The sequence below is a fragment of the Galeopterus variegatus genome, unplaced genomic scaffold (genome assembly GCF_000696425.1).
Source record: "Galeopterus variegatus unplaced genomic scaffold, G_variegatus-3.0.2 Scaffold5873, whole genome shotgun sequence".
In the NCBI taxonomy this organism is placed as follows: domain Eukaryota; kingdom Metazoa; phylum Chordata; class Mammalia; order Dermoptera; family Cynocephalidae; genus Galeopterus; species Galeopterus variegatus.
Window position 1 is genome coordinate 77705 of NW_007731984.1, and position 23572 is coordinate 101276.

The 23572-nt window shown below is 34.6% G+C and overlaps 1 protein-coding gene across 3 annotated transcripts in view; it reads left to right on the plus strand.

Moving 5' to 3' along the window:
* SCN9A (sodium channel, voltage-gated, type IX, alpha subunit) overlaps positions 1-23572 on the plus strand; it is a 94146-nt gene that overhangs the window by 57090 nt on the left and 13484 nt on the right. For 2 of the 3 annotated variants that reach the window (XM_008590149.1, XM_008590150.1), the window contains exons 18-23: positions 3112-3266; positions 6391-6564; positions 10753-10875; positions 14271-14552; positions 15211-15264; positions 16187-16324. In XM_008590149.1, coding sequence (XP_008588371.1) covers positions 3112-3266; positions 6391-6564; positions 10753-10875; positions 14271-14552; positions 15211-15264; positions 16187-16324 — 926 coding nt within the window. Of the gene's footprint in view, positions 1-3111; positions 3267-6390; positions 6565-10752; positions 10876-14270; positions 14553-15210; positions 15269-16186; positions 16325-23572 lie in introns of all 3 variants that reach the window. The other variant, XM_008590151.1, reaches the window with a different exon arrangement.

The window sequence follows — 23572 nt, forward strand, 5'->3', positions numbered from 1 at the left end:
GTACATAGGATATGTGTAAATACTACACCATTTTATATCAGGGACTTGAACATTGCAGATTTTAGTATCCATGGGGTTCTCAGAACCAATTCCCTGTGGATACCAAGGCATGATTCTATACCACTGTTTTAATTGTATACTTTATCTATCTAATTGTTTCTCACAGAATGCTTTTGATGAATTTTGCCAAACTTTTGCATTTATAGACAAACCATAATTGCAATTGATGAACAAATATAGTTTTAACATGAAGGTTCGTTGGTATTTTTATCAGTAAGGTGAAAGTGAAACAAAGAAGCTGTATGTCAGAACTTCACTCATTCATCAATTATGTGAGCGAGTCTTTGCTAAATCAGATAATAGAATTTAAATAATAAGATATTTTCTCAATTTTTGTGCTATTCACAGTGTAATGACTACAAACACAACATACTTTCACTGTTTTTCTGTTTTACTAGCATTTTCTTTATCTGTTTCTAAAGTCTACTTTAGAAAATCAGGAAGCTCTGATTATAGCATTTGAAGAATTTTGTAGAGTGAAGATTCCCACTATAGCTGATTTCAACTACTGATGTGACTTCACTGAACGTGGAGTTAGGAAGAGATGCACAGCAGCTCAATAGTATAACATATTTCCACCATCCAGATAGAAGAGACATAAATTTCCTCAAGAGAATAAATAATAGTAAAATATAGTAAAATAATTAGAAAGTGATGATTTTATAGCATTCATTACCCTTTTTTAAAGTAAGTTATTGGATTCTAAGTTTATATAATTTAATATTTAGAAATGGAGGCATTTAACAGACTAGCAAAAATTTCTGACAATTTAATGAGTTGTCATGAACCAGTGTGGGCAGGTTACAGCAACCATTGAATTCTGTCCCTTAATATTGTTGTTCCAGAGTGTTCTAGACTTGGCTCTTCTCCCTTCTCATCCTAAATACTTTTTTTATGTGACCTCAGAAACTGTTCTGACCTCAGCAGACACATATATGCTAATGATTACTACATATTCTTTTCTAGCCAGATTTTTTCCCTGACATTTAAATTCACAGCTCCAAATATCTACGGGATCTGTATTTTGAAGTTTCACAGGCAATTCAAACTCTTTTTTTTTTTTTATTTTGTCAATATACACTGTATATGATTATTATGGCCCGTCACCGACACCTCCCTCCCCCCCAAGAATGTCCTTTCCGTTTGCTTGTTGTAACAACTTCATGGAAGTATAGTTGTTATATCTTCTTCCCCCCCCCCCCCCCCCCCGGTTTTTTTTTTTTGTGTGTGTGTGTGTGTGTGTGTGTGTGTATGTGGGTGAATTAGTTTGTTTGTTTTTCTTTTTTTTTTTTTATTTTGTCAATATACACTGTATATGATTATTATGGCCCGTCACCGACACCTCCCTCCCCCCCAAGAATGTCCTTTCCGTTTGCTTGTTGTAACAACTTCAAAAAAGTATAGTTGTTATATCTTCTTCCTCCCCCCCCCCGGTTTTTTTTTGTGTGTGTGTATGTGGGTGAATTAATTTGTTTATCTTTAGCTCCCACCAATGAGTGAGAACATGTGGAATTTCTTTTTCTCTGCCTGACTCGTTTCACTCAATATTATTCTCTCAAACTCTTTACCTCCCTAGTCAGTGCCTGTTCCTATCGTTATCATTTCATTGCTGACATCCACTCAGTCATCTTGAGCTCCTCTGTTTTTCTTACATTTCATATCCAATCAGCCACTAAGTCCTGCTGATTTTACCTGCCAAATATGTCTTACCTGTTACTGCTCTAATTCCTCACTAGAGTTGCCCTAATCTATCCATCTGGACAGAGATGCTGGACCAGAATCCTAAATGGTTTTCTGGCTCTTGGTCTTTTTTTTACCCCCATCCCTCTCTCTACCCCTCCTCCAATCTAACCTCCACACACTGTTGGGGACATTTATTTAAATTGCAGACTTCCTACTTCACTCCCTACTTATTAACCTTCACTTACTCCTCAGCCTGTCGAGGATATATTTGAAACTCCTTAGGGTGGGGATAAATGCTTTCCATAATCTGACCAATTTCTGTAACCTCATCTCTCACCCCTACCTCTTATGTGCATTTTGCTGTCATCACAATTCTGAACTGGTTACAATTCCTGTGCATACCACTGTTTGCTGTCCTCTTGGCCTGGAATTCCACCCAAACTCTTTTTCACTGATGGTTTGATTCAATTCAGGCTCCACTGCTTCCAAGAAGCTTCTTCTGACCTCTCCTTCTCAATAAACAAGTCTGATGAGGTAGACTTCTTCCATTCTACATCTGTCATTTTAGTTGTCTTATCTAGTTATAGTCATTTATTTCCATGTCTATCTACCTAACCAAAGCCAAAAAAAATATCCTAAGGACAGGAAACTATGTACAGAACTGAGTATGAACTCAGTGCATGAGAAGATATTTAATAAATGTTTAATGGACAAATGAATGAATTAATATATTAATAATCTAAACATTTTTAAATAAAATTTTTCTCAATTTTTTCATACCTAGGATCCCAAAGTTAGATTGTTTTTTAACTTAGAATATGTACTTGAGACACTTCCATCTGTATCTTCTAATCAAGGTATTATTTTTTGAACTTAATTTTAGGGACTTCCCCACTAATTTTCTTAATATTATTTAGAATGGTGATTCTCAAAGGGTTTTTTTAATAGAGGAGTGAAAGCATCTCAAATCATAGACTGAATCCACACTCAAGGAAATTCGTCTGCCAGCAAAGATGGCCCTGCCATGCATTTTGTCCCCAATTTTATTTCACTTATTTTTTCACATATACATCAACTAAAAGTGGTATAAGCACTGTGGAGGAGATTGATGAGAAATTAGGGAATTTCAGAAGACAAGAATACATTCTAAGTTAAAAATAACTGACAAGTATTAAGAAAACAGCATGGAGAGGTAGAGGATGTGAGAAAGCAGCATCCAAATTAAATCTGTCTGAAACTGCAGGTATAGGTGTTAGAAAGTATTTGATTGAGGGAGTATCACAGAGAAAGCTTTCCATTAAACAATGTATTTTTAAATTTTTATTTACTCTTAATGTCAAGATTTTACATGCAGGTCTTTCTTGCCAGGTTGTGTACGGAGGTTCCCATGCTGCCAAGTTAACATAGAGTCAGGGAAAGGAAAAATCTGGTGGAACATCAGGAAAACCTGTTACAAGATAGTTGAACACAGTTGGTTTGAAAGCTTCATTGTTCTCATGATTCTACTCAGCAGTGGTGCTCTGGTAAGTGATCTGACACCTAAGTCAATAAATTGATTATGCCAATATTCTTAGTAAAATAGCTGAAAGACAAAAATATCATGGCAAGTTGTTTTACCTAAAATTGATCCCTATGATTAGTACCAAGGATAAAAATGTTAACTGAGGTCAGTATTTGCTGAGTATTCCTACATGCCAGGCGTTATTCTTCTTGCCCTGAATGCAAAGGTGGATAAGATCCAGGTACTATTCTCAAGGAGTTAAGATAGCAGTGGGGAACAAAGAGATACAAACAAGTGACTGCAGAACTGGGATGTGTTTGTAAGTGAAGTGTATACATGGTAAAGCTCTGTAACAAGGAGAACAATTGTCTGCTTGCAATTTCCAGAAAGGCAGATGGTGCTTTGCAAGGTCTAGAAAGATGAATAGGGAATTTTCCAGCCAGGGAAGGTAGGCTGAGGGGAACAAATATACAATGATAAAGAAGCATAAGACAGCATCAGATATTCAGCTGCTGAACTATAGAGAGTGTTGTGGAAGGAAGAACAAGTACAGGTGGCCAGAGATACAATGAGAAAGGTAGGCAGCGTCAGCTTATGAAGTAGTTTGCATGTTATTGCATAGGAAAATATGTACTTTGAGGGTGAGAATGGGACAAGTTTCTCATCTACACACAGCGAGCACCTCCTATGAGGGCTGAATGGGATCTGGGAGAGTTACAACCTCCTCTAGCCTTTTCTCCACTGTCTTTCTTTCCTGCTGATATTAACAGAGATGTGCCATTAGAAGTCATGACGAGCCCAGTTTCAGCTAGATATGCTACTGGGAGTTCCATTATACTAAAACAGAATACTCAAAAACTTTATAAATTGCCTTATAGTCTTCATGGATCTGGGATTAGATTTTACTGTATTTACAGGCCAATATGTTAACCTGTCACTACTTCATGAATGCTGGCAGAAGATATGAGATGCCAGGATCAGTGACAAATGACTTTATTACTCAAGGCACAGAAAGTAGCATGAGCTTCAATATGTTTGTGTTGGGTCCACCTGTCCACAGGTCCTCTGAAGGCATATTATGGGCCTGGATGAATGCTGCACTTATAGTAGGTTGACATCACAGCAGAGGAACACTGAGCTTAGGGAACCCATTCTTTTATACCAAGCAGTGAGCAACCCTGCTCTTGTTTTCAGAGAGAGACACTGTCTCGTTCCTCATGGTTGCTCACTGCAAACACAACCCTGAGAAATATTCTGGGTAAAGAGGAGTTGGGGTCTTGTACTCTTGGCATTCCCAGCAAGAACACCCAGGGACCATCAGGACCCACAGTGGATAGGGGATTGCCTCTCCTAACAAGTTTCATCTCTCAGAAACAGAAAATGTAATTTAAAAAAAGCATTATTCTACTTCCCTGGTGTCATGAAAGTAGAAATCTTGATAGTATCTACAATATCTTGTATTCCTAATAACTAAGGAAGTTTATTCCATGCTGAGTCACATATGCAATGAGACTTTCAGCAGGAGATGACAAGAAATTAAAGTTTAGAGTCGTCCCTTATTCAAAATGTCTAAAAAAGAGGATGACATTTTGGAGGAAGGCGTTCTCAAAACTGAATTCAAATGAATCATATGAGAATGAAAAGGGAAAGGTATTTCAAGAAAAGTTGGTGTCTTTACTCAGGGAGTTTGCCAGTTAAGCTAGATTTTTAAATACCTGTCTACAAAATAAATAAAAAGTAGTAGTTTTCATTTGGTACATATTTACTGTATTTAAAAATCTTTATACAGATTTTCTCATTTTAATATCCAAGCAATCTTGTGAGATTGTGGTATTTTGCTTATTTTAACAATGAGGAAACTGGATGCAGAGTTTTAAAAGTTATGTAATGTCCCAAAGCTAGTAAGTGACAGAGCTCTAACTTAATTGAGATCTAAAGTCAAAGCCCTGTGCCTTATCACTGTGTTGTGGCTCCTTGGGAAGATTAGTGCACACCAAATAGAAACAAGTGAATGGGAACGGAAATAAGAAAAGCTCAAGTCATGACGCCCTTGCCCCAGCTCCCACATCAACAAAATCAGTCCTGGAAGCTAGAACCCTGCAGGCTGAATCCTGTCTCAGGTTCTGAGACCAGTCAGAGCAAGGTGTACTCAGGTGTGGTATTTGGTTCTCAGCAGCAAGATGCTGCTGGTCCTGCTCTGATCCTGTACCCAAATTCTAGGAGCAGGTTTCTTCTTCTTTGTGACCAAGCCCCTTCCTTGTCTTTGCATTTCAAGGACTGAGTCATTGCCATAGTTTCTGTACAGGGGGCTTGCCTGATTCCTTATAACTTGGGTGGTGGGGCAGGAAAATCCTGAAGGCTAGAAGTCTTCCCTGCACTTGAAGTCCACTGACTTTCAGAACCGCTACCAGCTGCTAGGATTTTCTTTTTTCACATTAGTCCATTCTCTCTGTTCTAACTTCTCTGTCTTCTTCGGTATTGATATGAACTTTTTGCAAGAAGTGCCACATTCATAGAGTGAATATAACAGTGTTTTTTAGAGCTGAAGCTTTGAATTATAAAACATGGATGCAGAATTCAAAGGAAAAAAAATACATCCTCTGTGTTCTATAACCCTACTAAGCTACTGCTGTCATTCATTTAGCAAACCTTTTTTTGCCTCCTGCTATGTTCTTGACTCAGTGCTAGGCACTGGGATGCAGAAGCATGTAAGAGCTGAAAGACAGGCTCAAAATTCTGCCAGTAGGTATGTAGGAGAGTGTAGGATGAGAAAGGTTCATAAGAGGAGCTGACTCTGAAATCATGTTTTAAGTTATTAGGACTTACCCAATTTGAGTGGGGAGAAGAAATGGGGAGTCACGAAGGTAGAAATCCCTACAGGTATCAGAGATCATGATTCTTTTAGAGGATGATAAATAATTTTACTCTTTTACACTCTTCCTATTATCCTCTGATAACCAGCAGCAGCACTGGTGAGAAGGCTAGAAATAAGTGTTATGCAGTAGCAGTAAACCAGAAGAAAGTCAGCAGGCCTTTATCAGTGTTATATTTCAGTGGTCTTACCATTAGAACTGTATTTTCTGTTTGGGTTATGAATCATAAGTTGTAAGTTTGGCATGATTGAAATTTGAGTATTATTTTCACAGGCTTTTGAGGATATATATATTGAAAGGAAAAAGACCATTAAAATTATCCTGGAGTATGCTGACAAGATATTCACTTACATCTTCATTCTAGAAATGCTTCTGAAATGGGTTGCATATGGTTATAAAACATACTTCACCAATGCCTGGTGTTGGCTGGATTTCCTAATTGTCGATGTAGGTACTTTTGAGTACATTTTAAAAGAGTGTTTATTCTTATTAAATGTTCTGAAAAACTTTACTAATGTTGTAGTTTATCATATTTTAATTTTGCTTTATGTACTTTCAGGCTATAGGTTTATGTTTTTAGAAATATTAGTACAGCCAGTGGAAATGTATTTGTGAGAAATACTAAAGCAGAAATCCTTCATCAGATGTAAATTCTCTTCTTAACCATTCTAACATTTATAATTGTATTTTGTGTATGTTTCCTTCAATCAGAGATGTGATTTTTTAATAAAAGTACATAATTTGATATCATTCTTGTTAAAAACAAGAACAAAGTTACAAACTAGAGGATGGTAAAAGAAAAGGCAGAGGCACAAATTAAAGAGATGAAATACTGATTTTCAAAATATAAAATTAGAAGATAAAAGAAGATGAGGGGTATATTAAATTGTCTGATATGTGAGCTAAAGTTTAGGTTAAAATAATACAGCTAAAGCTAACTTTGCATTCAGGGAGAGAAAAGGCACGAAATTTCAAAATATTTATCTCAGTCACAATGATAGAAAAAAACAAAATGAGTCACAACTCTTGTCCACAGCTCAAACATGCAACTTACCCTTCATCTCTAGAATGCCATGGAGCAGAGAAGTGGGCATTAATAATTTCAAATAATAAATTTAAATAACTATTGAGTACTTGGATGATGGAAAATACATAAGAATTCTTTTGTTTATGTATTATTTTTAACAAAGCAAAGCGTTTTGCAGACTTCTTGTTGAAATAGTCAGGAAAGAGATCCTAAAACAGTTTGTGAGATTAAGGAATCTCAAAGAGAAACTAATGATACAACATCAATTATTACCAATTCATTCTTATTTAGTGTACATTATATTATTTTGTATTTCAATGATATAATTAAATAATATGTTATTATATTTTTTAATATTATTTTTAAAGGCTTTCTTAAATTAATTCACTACTTCCATCTCTCAATCTATTTTTCTCAGAATGATATATTCTTCATCTTTTACTGATCTTCTAGATTTTCAGAAACCTAGACTTCATGGTTTAGGAAAGAAACAGCCTATAATCTGTCAGTGTTTAGAGATTTGTTTTCTCTATGATGCCTGGAATAATTATAGGGCAACATGCAAATTTTTATGTGCCATCAAGTGCTTTAACGTTTACGTTTGCATCATCAGACTTTTTGGAAAAGATAAATTAATACGGCATCATTCATAGAGAAGAAAATTACAAGTAAGCATAACCATAACAAAATTTGACTGCAAAACTGAACCAAAACTAATCATATTTATTCAAAAGTTTAATTTCCCAGTTGTTTTCTAAATGTGAGTAAATTGGTTTTTAACAGCACAAATATATTAAATATTAAAAACAATAACATTTTTGGTTTCTATATAGGTTATGTGCAAAAAATGTTTTGTCCAAAGTATAGCTATACATCACTGCTTGTATGTTCTCTCAGGCTTCCTCTGTGAAAACTCTGATTTTTGATTCATTATCTTAATAATTTTATATTGTTTGGCTCTTTTTTTATTCACCTTTTGTATATCAAGTTATCTAGTTGTCTAGAAAAAGAAAAATGGTAAGATGGATGCTTTTGTAATATAATTGTTTTAAAGAAAAGCTAAGCAAAATAAGAAAAAACTAATAGTAGGAATATAAAGATTTTTTCCCTCTTACCTTTAAAATATGATCAGTTCTTTTAAAAGTTATAAAATATTTAAGATATTCAAAAACCTTTAAAATCACAAACACTCTTGCTTTCATCACTCAGCTTAAGAAATAAAAATTTAAAGGTAGAATTGCATTTATTTTAAATTAAGAGATTATGGCTGTTTAATAACATGAATTGTTTTGTATTTGAAAATCTGAACTGGTAATTCTCAATGTATACAACATCCTGTTATGGGTATATAATATGCAGAACTCAGGGAAGTATATAACTTCAGTTTGCAGTGTTATTTAATGTTTTGAAAACAAATATATATGTATATATGTATATTTGCATATGTATAAAATGTTTTTATAGTATAAAACATGAAGAATAAAGGTCCACACAATAGTCTTGTTGACAGAGATGCAAATCTAGGGATGTGGGTTTTGGGGATGGGCTGAAATTTTTTATTTTTCAAAATCTGAGAAACTTATCTAGAGCAGTTTTTCTCAAAATGTGGTCCCTGTACCAAAAGCATTGGCACGCATAGGTGGGAACCTGTTAGGGATACACATTCTCAGGAACCCCCTCTCAACCCACTGAATCAGAAACTGGAATTGGGGCCCAGCACACTGTTGTAACAAGCCCTACAGTTGATTTTGGTGCATATTCGTGTTTCAGAACCACTGATCTAATTTGCTGTTCAGAGAATGGATTCATCTGATTTCTGCAGGCCGGTTGATTATTTTTAACTCTTTTATTGAGCATTATTCATCAGTATGGGCACATATTTATATATACATATATATATATATACACACGTATGCATATGTAGGTAGGTAGATAAATGCATCTATATATATGCATGTATATTCTTAGTTACAGACTATACTGTAGTCTTCTCAATAATATGCATATATTATATTCATTATCATAAATTATCTTGTTTGATATCAAAAAAACTCACTTTAACGGTGGTTTGGAGAACAGGCCTATCACTTCTTTAGGGGCTATTCAAATTATAACTGACATTTTTAAACTTTATTTTTTCTGATTAAAGAGGGAGCATAATTATTTTTTAAATTGTACTTAAGTGAAAATAATGGACATGAATGGGTTAATTTAAAGGTGATATAAGGAGCGAGCGTATATAGCTGCTGGATATATAGATTAAGGAATTAAAAAGAAAAAATACAGCTTAAGAAATTTTTTAAAAAGTAGTGTTACATTTAGTGAAGCATTTGGAAGTACTACATGAGGATAAACACTTTAACACCTCCTGTCTCTGACAGCAGCAATGAGCTTGTGAGCAATGAATTTTTCTACTCCTTAGATAGTTAAATATAAGGAACTTGATTCTCAGGTGTTCCTCTTCTTCCCTGGAAATTTGAATCTCTTAGTCACTACCTTAATTTGTAATAAAGAACCGCATTCCAGACACTGTTCTTAAACATTGTCTCCTGCTACACAGAGTGTGAAACAAATGAGTATTTAAAATGGAACTGATTTGGAGACTGAATGCATTTACACATCTGGATCTAAGGTCATTGAGGAGTTCATTGCTCTGTTACTAAAATGTGTATTGATTTTCTTTCAGTTCATGCTCATTCTTCTGAGTAACATATAAGAACATTAATTTATACTAGTTATGATGATTGTGGCTGCTCTTTTTAACATGATCAATTTCTTATATATTTTATGTTGATTGTGTAGCCAGTGAGATCACCCACTCTCATTCTCTCTTCAGTATAACTGAAATTTTTCTCCCATTAATTAATGCCAGGTAGATCTTTGATGCCAATCCTGAAAAATTGTAGTGGAGAAGCAATCTTGTTGGGAATTTGCCCCATCTTAAAATCAGGTGTCTTCAAAATGTTTTTGAGGGGCCGGCCCGGTGGCGCACTGCTACAGTGCGCCGCTCCCGCCAAGGGTTCGGATCCCACATACAGACCGGTTCCCGCTCACTGGCTGAGCGAGGGGCGGGCGCAGCACGGAGGGTTGCGATCCCGTTGCCGGTCCCGGTCCGGTACGGGCGCGACACTGAGGGTTGCAGTCCGTTGCCGGACACGAAAAAAGACAAAAAAAAAAAATGTTTTTGAATAAGATTTATACTAGGACTCAGATTTAGTTAAGTGCGTGCCACACTTTTATGACTTAACTTCAGAATCACACACTTCGTATGTCCTATGTTTTATTTCAAATGAAATTTTGATCATTGCTCTAATTAAACTTTCAGATTCAATAAGAAATTACATAATTATTGAAAAACATATGCATAGTTTCTATTCAGATATAATAACCTACTATCCTTCCACTATTTCTCTTATTTTAATTAACCTTCCTTTAAATCTATTTCCTTACAAAAGTGTCCATCATACCCATTTTTTTAGGCAATGACCAGATAACTTCATATAGAAAATCATATTGTTCCTGTTGAGCTGCACTTAGTGAATTTCAAAATTGGGTTTTCCTTTTTATGCTTTATCATTTCATTGAAATAATTAATGATTTTTTTATAGGTTTCTTTGGTTACTTTAGTTGCAAACACTCTTGGCTACTCAGACCTTGGCCCCATTAAATCCCTTCGGACACTCAGAGCTTTAAGACCTCTCAGAGCCTTATCTAGATTTGAAGGAATGCGGGTAAGAAAATACTAACTTTCCTAATATAGTGCTTTTACCTTTAAAGTGGGGTATAAAATATGAAAAAAAGTGTATGTAGAAATTATGAACTATTTATATTTTTACATATGTACATGTACACACATATACAGACTGCACCATTTGCACACAGTATTTCAGTGCATATTGTTTAAACAAAGAAATAAACCAAATACAGTAATTATTCTTTTATCTAATATTATTAGACGATAGAAGGATCCAAGTAAGTGACTTTTCCCTTTTTAAATGGAAATCTGCTCTATACTAGGAAATGCAAATAAAGGGGACACTATTAATCCTGACACCATCTCTCATGTATAAATCATCAAGGACTTGCCTATATCAGGTGCTCAGATAATATTTCTTTAAGGAACTAACCTGGGTAGGGAGTACAATAACCATATTTTCTGTCATTAGTCCATGCCTTCGTTTGTTGCTACACTTCTTGAATTTATTCTTTTCCAGATTTATACCTGCTTTCTCAAGCCTCTGTTGTTCTCTTGACCTGGAATTCTTCACCCTGCTTTGCCCCAGCCCTAATCCATCATTAAAGCAGACAAACACCTACCTCAATTTATATTTGCCCTGTCTGTCCACCACCAGTCATAATTGGGTATCCTTCCTCTGTGTTCAGACACCTAAAAACCCTCATTATATTGTATATTGCTTATTTGTTTATCTGATCGCCTCTCTGCTTTATAGTCTCTGAGCAATTTAACATGGAGATTAGTCTTGCTTACTGATTCTTTAAGTGTGGTCTACTGGCCAGCTATCAGCATCATCTGAGAACTTACTAGAAATGCACATCCCTGGGCCCCACCCTAGACCTACTGAATCGGAAACTCTGGAATGGGGCTTAAAAATCTGGATTAAAACCAGCCTCAAGTGGAGATCTTTATCCATTAGAGATCTCTAAACATTAGAGATCTTTCAGCCAGCATATCTTCAGGTATCCCTGCAAACCTAATTATTACTGTAACCTCTGCTACTTAATGTATTCATTGTATATAATGGCTCCCAAGTATAGAAGAGAGATCATGACTATATATTTTTTTAATAAGCAGAATTCAAATTATCATAAAAGAATTGAAAAAATTATGTTTCACTTTATGCAAAAAGATCATATTGGAATTCATTGGCATTAACTTAAATTTTTGAGCATTAGAATGTTACAATCTATCCAGGACTTACAATTGACTTCTGGATTTGAGCATAAAGCATACTGCATTTTCATGAACAAAGAACATGCTTTTCCCTACAAAACCACTTCCTTCGGTGATTAAGCCCGTTAATTATTTTGCCCTAATTGCTTTTTGTTCTTTATCTGTAGTACCGGTGAATTGTATACAGGGGAATGTTAATATATTAGGAGGATCAAAGATGTCTAGTTATATTTGTTAATCATACAAAAGGATATATTTCTTCATGCCACAGGATTGTTTTGAAAAATAAGTGAACTGGTACATTTGAGGCATTTTGTAGTTAGCTTGCTTTGAGTCCTGAGGCTCTTGAGCTTATTAACTTTCTCAACTGGCTTCTCATCAGAGTGATAGGTACCTATTTCTCTCAGAAACTCATCATTCCATCATTACTTACAGTTTGTCAGCAAATATTTTAAACACCAACTATGTGGCAGCTGTTGTGCTATAAAAAAGCAGAGTATAATGGTAGAGACCCTGGTCCCTCAGGACTGAATAGAGCCAATAGTTACAGGAAATACAAACAGGGAAACAGCAATTATTTTGTGATACCTGCTATAAAATAATAAGTACACAATGCTACAGGAATATATATGGAGAAGTGACATTCACAAGGAGGTGACATTAGAGCCATGACTAAAAGAGTAAGCCGCCAAACACAGGAAGGTAGGCATTGCAGGCAGTGATGCTACGTGGTAAAGAGGCATAGAGTTGAGTGTGTAAGGTGTGTTTTGTTAATGATTAGAAGAATCAGTGTGCCTAGGTGATAAGCATAGTGGGGAGAGTAGCAGAAAATGAGGATGAAAAGGTAGGCCTGAACAAGAGCTGGCCACTGTGAACTTCATTTTCTATTCCTATTGTTCCTAAACTTTTTGGGGGGTCACATTCAATGTAAGGATCTGATGATAGTAAGAATCATCTCTCCAGAAAGAAACACATCATAATACTTCTCATATATCATGCACCCATGAAACCTGTATAGGTCCATGCACTCCAGAGTGATAATCTGGACCAAGGGTCATCAAACCATAGCCCACTGGTGGGCTGCCTGTTTTTGTAAAGGAAGTTTCATTCGAACATTCCCATGTCTGTTTATTTGTGATCTATGGCTACAATGGCAGAATTGAATAGTTGCATTAGAGATATAATCTGCAAAGCCTAAAAAATATTTAAGAAAATGTTTGCAAACACCTGCTCTAGTAATCCCTAGTGTTTCCCTATTTGGAAGTGTCTGGAGAGCCTGCTTGATATATTGCAAAAGAGAGAGATCACAGTGCTGTTTACCTAACATTAATCTTCAACACGTTTGTGCTCAAATGGGGACTAGAGCTGAAGTATAAGAAGACAGGTAGGTTTTGAAGAATGAAGTAATTAAGAAAATCTGGAGAGCAGTAAATGCTGCAGTAGTTGCCATGGAGGAAAAGTGGAGTAGCAAAAGGCACTGGTGATTAACAGCAGTGGGAATGCTGAAAAGCAGAAATAAAGTATAAAAGGAAACCTATGCCTCAACTTTATTTTAACAGGGACCAGCACTTTCTATATTTAGCCAAGGACTTGCATATAAAATATTTTTGGAGTTAGAATAATAAATCCAAAAAGATCATTCTCACTTTGTAGAAACAGCTAAATCTAAGGGGTTCAAAGTACTTAAAAAACGCCTAATCTTAACTCCACCTGGTACACACCAGTAGTTACTCTACAAGCGGGAATCTTTAATACTAGTAATTCTAGGATCATAAGCATTTAAATGTATATTTTATTTATTTTTTATCATTTATGCTTATAAATTTCTCTCTTTTCTAGAGTGTGCAGATTTTACGACTTCACCATATCAATATCAGGTTTTGGGTTTATTATTTTTATTTGTTTTTATTTATTTAAGCTATCATATCATCTTAGTTATTTTGCCTTATGTTTTTCCTAATAGTGTTACTGTGTGTTAATCATGTAATTTGTGAACTTACTGATCACAGGGCTCATGTCTTTTGTCTTGCCTGGCACACTGCTGGGCACATACTGTAGTAAGCATTCAATAAATACATGTTGATTGATCTGATGTCTGAAATATTTGAGTGGCTTTTCTAATTTCTTTAATTCTGCATTGTGTTCCATTAATGTTGCCTATTTAACAAGTTTTACTAATTCTAATCATTCTTTTTTTTTTTTTTTATTTCATAGGTGGTTGTGAACGCACTCATAGGAGCAATTCCTTCCATCATGAATGTGCTGCTTGTGTGTCTCATATTCTGGCTAATATTTAGCATCATGGGAGTAAATTTGTTTGCTGGCAAGTTCTATGAGTGTATTAACACCACAGATGGGTCACGGTTTCCTACAACTCAAGTTTCAAATCGTTCCGACTGTTTTGCCCTTATGAATGTTAGTCAAAATGTGCGATGGAAAAACCTGAAAGTGAACTTTGATAATGTTGGACTTGGTTACCTGTCTCTGCTTCAAGTTGTAAGTGACTCTTTTCATGCATGCTTGGAATTTTAATGAATATTAGGTGAAGGATATAAGTCATTATTTAAATAATATATTAATTAGAAATGAAAGAACTGTGTGAATTTAAAAACAGAATTGGTCTTCCTTAGAACATGTGCCTACATGAGTTAAGCAGCATAGGTTCTGTCACATTTGAGAGTTATTAATCTATAATTGACTTTTTGGACTTATTTACACCCCCACCTTGCACCATCTGAATATTGCTTCACAAATGAATAGTCGTTTTTGGACTTCCAGCTTTACACTACAGGGGAATGAGAGGGACTTCTCACTAGCACAGAGAATCCTTAAGAAATGGAGAAAAATTTTCTGCCTTACTTATAAAATTCTCCTCCACCTTTGTAAACATAAAAGTTCATGTGCAAAACTCACAGGCATTTGTAACAATTTGGAAACAATTAACTAGGACTAAGATTTAGAATGTGACCTGGAAATGTGTCCTTTTAAAAAAAACATAGCCTCTTTCTATTAAATTGGTATTTTTAAATATAGTAAAACTTACACATTTAATATTGCTTATTAAATGTGGGAACATTAAACAAAACTACATATATGGATGGCTACTGTAAAGTATGAGCTTCACATTCAGATTTTATAAATGTTATACTTACAGGCAACATTTAAGGGATGGATGGATATTATGTATGCAGCAGTTGATTCTGTTAATGTAAGTATTAATTTTCATAACACTACACAATACAATTTTTTAATGGTCCTTAGTTTAGTTCGGTGGTTTTCATACTGTAGCTGCATGGAGCCCTTGGTGTGTACACAAACAATGAAGAACTTCCACCTGATAGTAGCCTAGTGGTTACAGATGCAGTGTTTGAAGACAGAGCTGGACTCAAAATCTGGCTCTACCACATCGTCCAAGCCCTGCAACTAACTTCGAGTGAATTACTTTACCTCTCTGAGCCTTAATTTATTCATCTGATAAAATAATCCAGTGCCGACCTCATAAGTTTGTTGTGAGAATCCAACAAGAAAATGCAAGTAGAGCACTTAGCACAGGCTGACAATGCTAAGTGCTCAGTAAATATTCGCTATCAAGAATAAAAATTAAATAATTTTTTTCATAGTTTCTACCATTTTGACATTTTGAAACACCTTGGAAGAGTCGATGTGAAATAAGTTCTGTGCTAAGAAACTTTGAAGATTACCAGCTAGTTCATGTAGTCACAAAATCTAGTAAAGACATATTTGTAACCAAATGAAAAAAATAGCAAAATTTATATAAATATGCTATTGTCTCTTTTACAGTTTTTTTTTTCTAGAAATAAAAAAAATACACTTTAGGTCATTTAGTTACTAAATTGCCCTATTAATCTGAGAACAAGTACTACATACATTTAGGCCCTTTGCAGTCATTTAAAGATTATATTTATGTACATAGTAAGCATGTAATAAATACTTGTTTAATGTTGAATAAATTTTTAAAAATGATTATGTTAAGGCTCAACAATGCTATGGCTTCAGAAATACCAAGTTTACCTAGGATAGCACTGCTTGGATTAATTTGTCACACCTTGTGAAGAAGAAAATGGTGAATGTTATTGTCAACATACCACTAACTTTTGTTGATTTTATAGGTAGACAAGCAGCCCAAATATGAATACAGCATCTACATGTATATTTATTTTGTCATCTTTATTATCTTCGGGTCATTCTTCACTTTGAACTTGTTCATTGGTGTCATCATAGATAATTTCAACCAACAGAAAAAGAAGATAAGTATTTCAAGTATTTTTTTTATTGCAATGAAAAGAAGTGAACGATTATTTTCCTAAAAAACATAATATAAAATTTAATTTGATATCAGTTACATAGTAATTAGTTTCATAAGAATTTCATTTATTTTTCAAATAATTGGATAGTATACAATTACAGATATGCTTAATCTCATTTATTTTTTCACCGAAGATAATTTCCTAAATCATTACTGTTTTTAAGCAGTCTATCAACTATTCCATTTTTTCTAATGTTCTCTATAGAGGATTGAATAATTAAGAAAAATTAATGCACGAATTATGTATTCAAAACATGTTACAAGTAGTTACTTTATGTTGTTCTGAGCCACTGTTCTGTGTGGTATGTATTGGGCTGGTGCTTGTGGGGGAAGCAGAGGGCAGAAAACATAAGATATGGTTTCTGAACTCAAGGAGTTTATATTATAGCAGAAGAAATGATACAGGTAATGAAAATTAAGATTTATTGAATGTTGGAATTCAGGCACTGAATTCCTGAGATTTTTATTTCATTAATCTTCACATCAACTGTATTAGTTTCCTAGGACTGCCATAACAAAGTACCATAAACTAGATGGCTTGAAACCATAGAAATTTATTCCCTCACAGTTCTGGAGGCCAAAAGTCCAAAATCAGTGTTGGCAGAACCACAGTTTCTTCAAAGCCTCTAGGGGAGGATCCTTTGCTACATCTTCCAACTTCTGATACCCCGGTGTTCCTTGACTTATGCAGCATAACTCTAATCTCTCCCTTTTCAGTCACATGCCATTCTCGTCTACTAATAAGGACAGCAGTCATACCAGATTAAGGGCCCACTCTACCCCAGTATGACTTCACTTTAACTTAATTACATCTGCAACAACACCATTTCCAAATACAGTCACATTCTGACGTACTATGGATTAGGACTTCAACATATCTTTTTGAGAGACACAATCCAACCCATAATGTCAACCATAGAGATATCCTTATATACTCTGTCTTACAAATGAGGAAAGGCACAAAGAGGTTAAGTGATTTGCCCAGGATCATGAATCTAGTAAGCAACAGAGTTCATATCGAGTCAGTAGTATATCCTGTGTATTTTGTGTGTTTAGCCTATTCTTTCAGGCCCTCTACTATGCTGTATTCCCAAATACTATAATATGAGGTAGTGATAAGTACAATAAGAAAAATTATGCAAAACAACAAAAATGTACGTGGGCAGTCAGAGAAAAAATAAATACAGCTATAGAAATGTTATAAACTATATGATAATTGGGCAGGCCTTGGAAGATGGGTAAGAAGATATGTAGCAACTGGGAGCAAAAGGATGGATAATCCACATGGAGGGGAGCAGAAATGTGTGAGCATGTGCACAGTGTCAATAAAAGAGGCAGCAATTCAGGAGGAAGAGCAGACCTTCAGGTTTGAAGGCATTTCACATTTGGAGAAATAGTAAAAGATCTTTTTATCTGCTTGAGAGCAGATATGGAAAGCCATATTAGACATTTTTCAATAGGAGCTGATGTGTCATTGGATTATGTTGAGCAAGGAAGAACATATAAATAGGACGTTAATGTTTACTAAGACTGTACGATATGTCTGACCCCATGTAAAGTACTTCATACATGTAATCTTATATCAACTGTAGTTTTATATCAAGTTTTATATCAACTGTAGAAGACAGCATCTCCACATAACTTTTTAGAGAGGTTTTGTTGCTTGCACATTGTCTGACAGCTAGAAACTACTTTTACTATAGATCTAACTCCAGAGACTATGAAACTGATCTTTAATAAAAATTAATCTAGCAGTGATGCTCAGAATGATTGGGGGCAGACCAAATACTATTTAGACCCTGCTTTACCTGCCACCTGGACCATACTTAGTCTCCAAATTACTCCTTTGTGGCAATGGAAACTAGGGAATGTATTCAATTAAGACATTTTCGGGGGTAGAGTCTATAGAATTGTTTGTGATTTGCAAAAAAATAAGGAGTCTAAGTCTGGGGTTTCTTGTCAATTAATTATGGCTGTGCCACCACCTACAAGAAAAGAGACCTTTGGAGGAATGATTCCAGATACTGGCTTAGCATGTAAGAAGACACGTACATCCATTGAAATGTCATTAGTGTGCACAATTAACTATTTGCATCAGAGGAAAATTTGGTAAATGTTGTGTTATTTATGCTTACATTTCCAAATATAGAGGTTTATTTTTCAAAGAGTTTTTTTTAATCCCGTATTCCATTTTCACATTTCATATTTGAGAGTCAAACTTAATTTATGCCTTTAGACAGTTTATCTTAAATATTTAATAATTAATCTTGAAAATAATATTCTAACGTGTACCCTAATTTTTAATTCAGTTTTCAACTTTAGTCATTTTATGTGTGTATATGTAATACATAAGTACACACAGATCATTCCTCAGCCTCCATGCATAGGATAAACTAAACATATCTGGAAAGAGCATTATGAACAGAACAGTCACATCCCTATTGACTTTAATCCCCTTGCTCGTACGTGTTATTCTTACAACAACGTGGCCACTGCGGGAAGTAGCATGGTCTGGGTTGACACCATGACCATTATTGTCAGGCGGGAGTTACTCATTGACAAATACCACTATCTCCTATCCCCTATCATCCTTTCAGTATTTTATCTTGCAATCTAAGCATAGCCTTTATTATATGGCCTTTTCTGAATAATTTAGAATTTCTTTCTACTCTATTCCTAAAACACAGGGCCACTTCAATTAGTTAACACCTTCTGGGATGCAGGAGTAGGTACTAAATGGTTTGCATATATAAATTTATCTAATCCATAGAACAAACAAATGAAAGTGGTAAACTTTTTTTGTCTGTCCTATTTTTATTTTTATGGTAAGGACACTTAACATGAGATCTACCATATTAAGTTTTTTTTAAGTATACCATACAGTATTGACTATAGGCACAATGTACTACAGCAGATCTCTAGAACGTGTTCATCTTGCGTAACTGAAACTCTGTAATTGTTCAACAGCAATTCCCCATTCCCCCCCCCCCCGCATCTTCTAGCAATCACCATTCTACTCTCTGTTTCTATGTGTTTGACTATAACACATAGAAAGTATAAGTAGAATCATGCAGTGTTTGCCTTGTGTGACTGGCTTATTTCACTTAGCACAGTGTCCTCCAGGTTCATCCATATTGTCGCATAAGCAGGATTTCCTTTTTTATAGGGCTGAACAGTATTCCATTGTACACCACATTTTCTTTATCCACTCGTCCACTGATAAACATTTAAGTTATTTCCATATCTCAACTATGGTGAATAGTGCTGCAATGAACATGGGAATGCAGATATTTCTTCAAGGTCTTGGGTTCTGTTCTTTTGGATATATGCTCAAATGTGGGATTGCTGAATCATATGATATTTCTATTTTTAATTTTTTGAGGAACCTTAATACTGTTTTTCATAGCAGCTCCACCATTTTACATTCCCACAAATGGTATACAAGGATTCCAATTTATCCTATCCTTGCCAACACTTACTATGTTTTAGTTTTGGTGGGATTTTTTTTTAATAGTCATCAGGTGGGAGATGTTATCTCATTTTAGTTTTTATTAGCATTTCTCTAATGATTGGTGTTATTGAGCACCTTTTCTTATTCCTGCTAGTTATTTGTTTGTCTTTTTGGGGAAATGACTACTTAAATCCCTTGCTCATTTTTTAATCGGGTTTTTGGCTGCTTTTTGTGTGCATTTTTATTTTTGTTTTCTCACTATTGACTTGTAGGAGTTCCTTGTATTTTGGATATTAACCACTTACCAGGTACATGGTTTGCAAATATCTTCTCCCATTCTACAGGTTGTGTTTTTACTCTGTTGATTGCTTCCTTTGCTGTGTAGAAGCTTTTTAGTTTGATGTAGTCCCACTTATCTATTTTTGCTTTTGTTGCTTGAATTTTGGAGTTATACCTAAGAAATCATTGCCAAGACCAATGTTGTGAAGATTTTTCCTTATATTTTCTTCTAAGAGTTTAAAGGTTTTAAGTCTTAGGTTTAAATTTTTAATACACTTTGGGTTGTTTTTTTTCAATGGTATAAGATTAGGATCTAATTTCATCCTTTTGCATGTGGATACCCAATTTTCACAACACCATTTGTTGAATAGTCTATCCTTTCTTTATTGTATATTCTCAGCACCTCTGTCAAAGATCAGATGACCATTTATGCATAAGGTTATTTATGAGCTCTCTATTCTGTTCCATTGGCCTATATGTCTGTTTTTATGCCAGTATTACACAATTTTAAATATTATAGCTTTGCAATATATCTTGAAATAAGGAAGTGTGATACTTCCAGTTTTGTTCTTTATCCAGATTGCTTTGGCTATTGAGAGTTTCTTATGGTTTTTGTATGAATTTTAGAGGGTTTTTTTTTTCCTACTTTACTAAAACATGCCATTGGGATTTTGTTATGAATAGCATCAAATCTGCAGAAGATTTTGGATAGTATGAATATTTTAACTACATTAATCTTCTAATTCATGAACACAGGTTGTCTTTCCATTTATTTGTGTCTTTATGTCTTCTTTAATTTCTTTCATCCATGTTCAGTAGTTTTCAGTGTATTAGTCTTTCACCTCCCAGATTAAGTTTATTCCTAAGTATTTTATTCCTATTGATGCTATTGTAAATGGGATTGTTTTCTTAATTCACTTTTCAGATAGTTCCTTGTTCATGTATAGAAACACAGCTAATTTAGTATGTTGATCGTATATTCGGTAACATTACTAAATTTATTTATTAGTTCTAACAGTTCTTTGTGTATGTGGAGTCTTTAGAGTATTCTGCATATAAGATCATGTCATCTGCAAACAGAGATAATATTACTTTTTTCTTTCAGATTTGGATATCTTTTTTTTTTCCTTGCCTAATTTTTCTGGCTAGGACTTCTAGTATTATGTTAAATAGATAGGGCAAGAGTGGGCATCTTTGTCTTGTTCCTTGTTAGAGGAAAAGCTTTCAGTTTTACACTATTGAGCATAATATTATCTGTGGGTTTTTCATATATAGCCTTTATCATATTGAGGTAAATTCCTTCTGTCTTATCTGTTTGTACTGCTATAACAGAATACCACAGACTGGGTAATTTATAATCAACGGGAATTTATTGGCTCACAGTTTTAAAGGCTAGGAAGTCCAAGATATGGGGGCTGATATCTGATGAGGGCATTCTTGCTGCATTATAACATGACAAAATGTATCACATGGCAAAAGGACAAAGAAAGAATGAGAGAGAAAGAGAAAAGGGGGCCAAATTCACCCCTTTATAACAAACTCACTCCCATAACAGTATTAATCCATTCATAAGGCCTAATCACCTCTTTACAGTCTCACTTCTTACTACTGTAACAATGACAATTAAATTTCAAACATTCAAGTCATATCATTTTCTATATATAGCTGTTTTTAAGAGTTTTTATCATAAAGGGTGTTAAAGTTTGTAAAAAGCTTTTTTTTGCATCTATTATGATGATCATGTGATTTGTATCTTTTATTCAGATACAAACATTACATCACATTCATTTATTTGCATATGTTGAACCATTCTTGCATCCCAGGGATAAATTCCACTCAGTCAATATTCCACTCGTTCGATATTTCTTATTTTGAGAAATGTCTGTTCGGATAGATCCCTTGCCTGTTTTTAAATTGGGTTATTTGTTTTCCTGCTGTTGAGTTGTTGAGTTCCTTCTATATTTGGGGTATTAGCTTCTGATTATATGTATGATTTACAGATGTTTCCTCCTAATCTGTGGACTTAAATGGTTTTTTTTAGGTATATGATCCTTTTAATGTGCTGTTGGATTCAGTTTACTAGTATTTTGATGAAAATTTTTGCATCTATGTTTATCAGGGCTATTGGCCTGATCATTTTTGTGTTTTTTTGAAATTTCTTTTTTATTAGTTTGTTTTAATTGAAAATTAATAATTACATATATTTTGGAGTAGAATGAGATGTTTTAATCTATGTATATATTGTAGAGTCAGTCAAACTAATTTACATATCCATCACCTTACCAACTCATTTTTGTGTGTGTGTGGTGAGGACATTAAAAATATACTGTATTAGCAATTTTGAAATATACAATACATTATTACTAAATGTGGTCACCATGCACTGCTATAGATTACTAAAACTCGTTCCACCAGTTTAACTGAAACTTTGTGCCCTTTGATCATCTGCCCTTTCCCATCCTTCCCCTCTCTTCCAGTTACCTCTTCTGGTTACCACCTTTCTACTCTGTGTTTTTCTGAGATTGGCTTTTTTAGATTCTGCATGTAAGTGAGATTACGCAGTATTTGTCTTTCTGTGCCTGGCTTATTTTATTTAGCATAATGTCCCAGTTCCATCCATGTTGTCACAAATGACAGAATTTGCTTCTTTATTAAGGCCATATAGTATTGTATTGTGTATAAGTGCCACATTTTCTTTATCCATTCATCCATTCACGCACACACACATTGCTTTTATATCTTGGCTATTGTGAATAATGCTGAAATGAACATGGTAGTTCAGATATCCCTTTGACATACTGATTTCAATTCTTTTGCATATATACCAAGAAGTGGAATTGATGGATCATATGATAATTCTATTTTTAGTTTTTAGAGGAACTTCCATACTATTTTCCAGAATGGCTGTACTAATTTACATTTCCACACCAACAGTGTTCCCTTTTCCCCATGTCCTTGCCAACACATATTATCATTCATCTTTTTGATAATAGCCATTCTGACAAGTGTCAGGTGATATCTTATAGTTGCTTTAATTTTCATTTTCCTGAGGATTGGAGATGTGGAGCATTTTTTAATACATCTGTTGGACATTCATATTTCTTCTTTTGAGAAATGTCTGTTCAGATCCCTTGCCTGTTTTTAAATTGGGTTATTTGTTTTCCTACTGTTGAGTTGTTGAGTTCCTTCTATATATGGGGTATTAGCTTCTGATTAGATGTATGATTTACAAATTTTTCCTCCTAATCTGTGGACTTAAATGTTTTCTTTTCTGTGCAGAGCTTTTCAGTTTGATGCATCCCATATGTCTATTTTTGTTTTTGTTGACTGTGATTTTGCAGTCCTATCCAAGAAATCGTTGCCCAGATTTTCTCCCATGTTTTCTTCTAGTAGCTTTACAGTTTCAGGCTTTACATTTAAATCTTTTAACTATTTTGAGATGATTTGTATATGATGTGA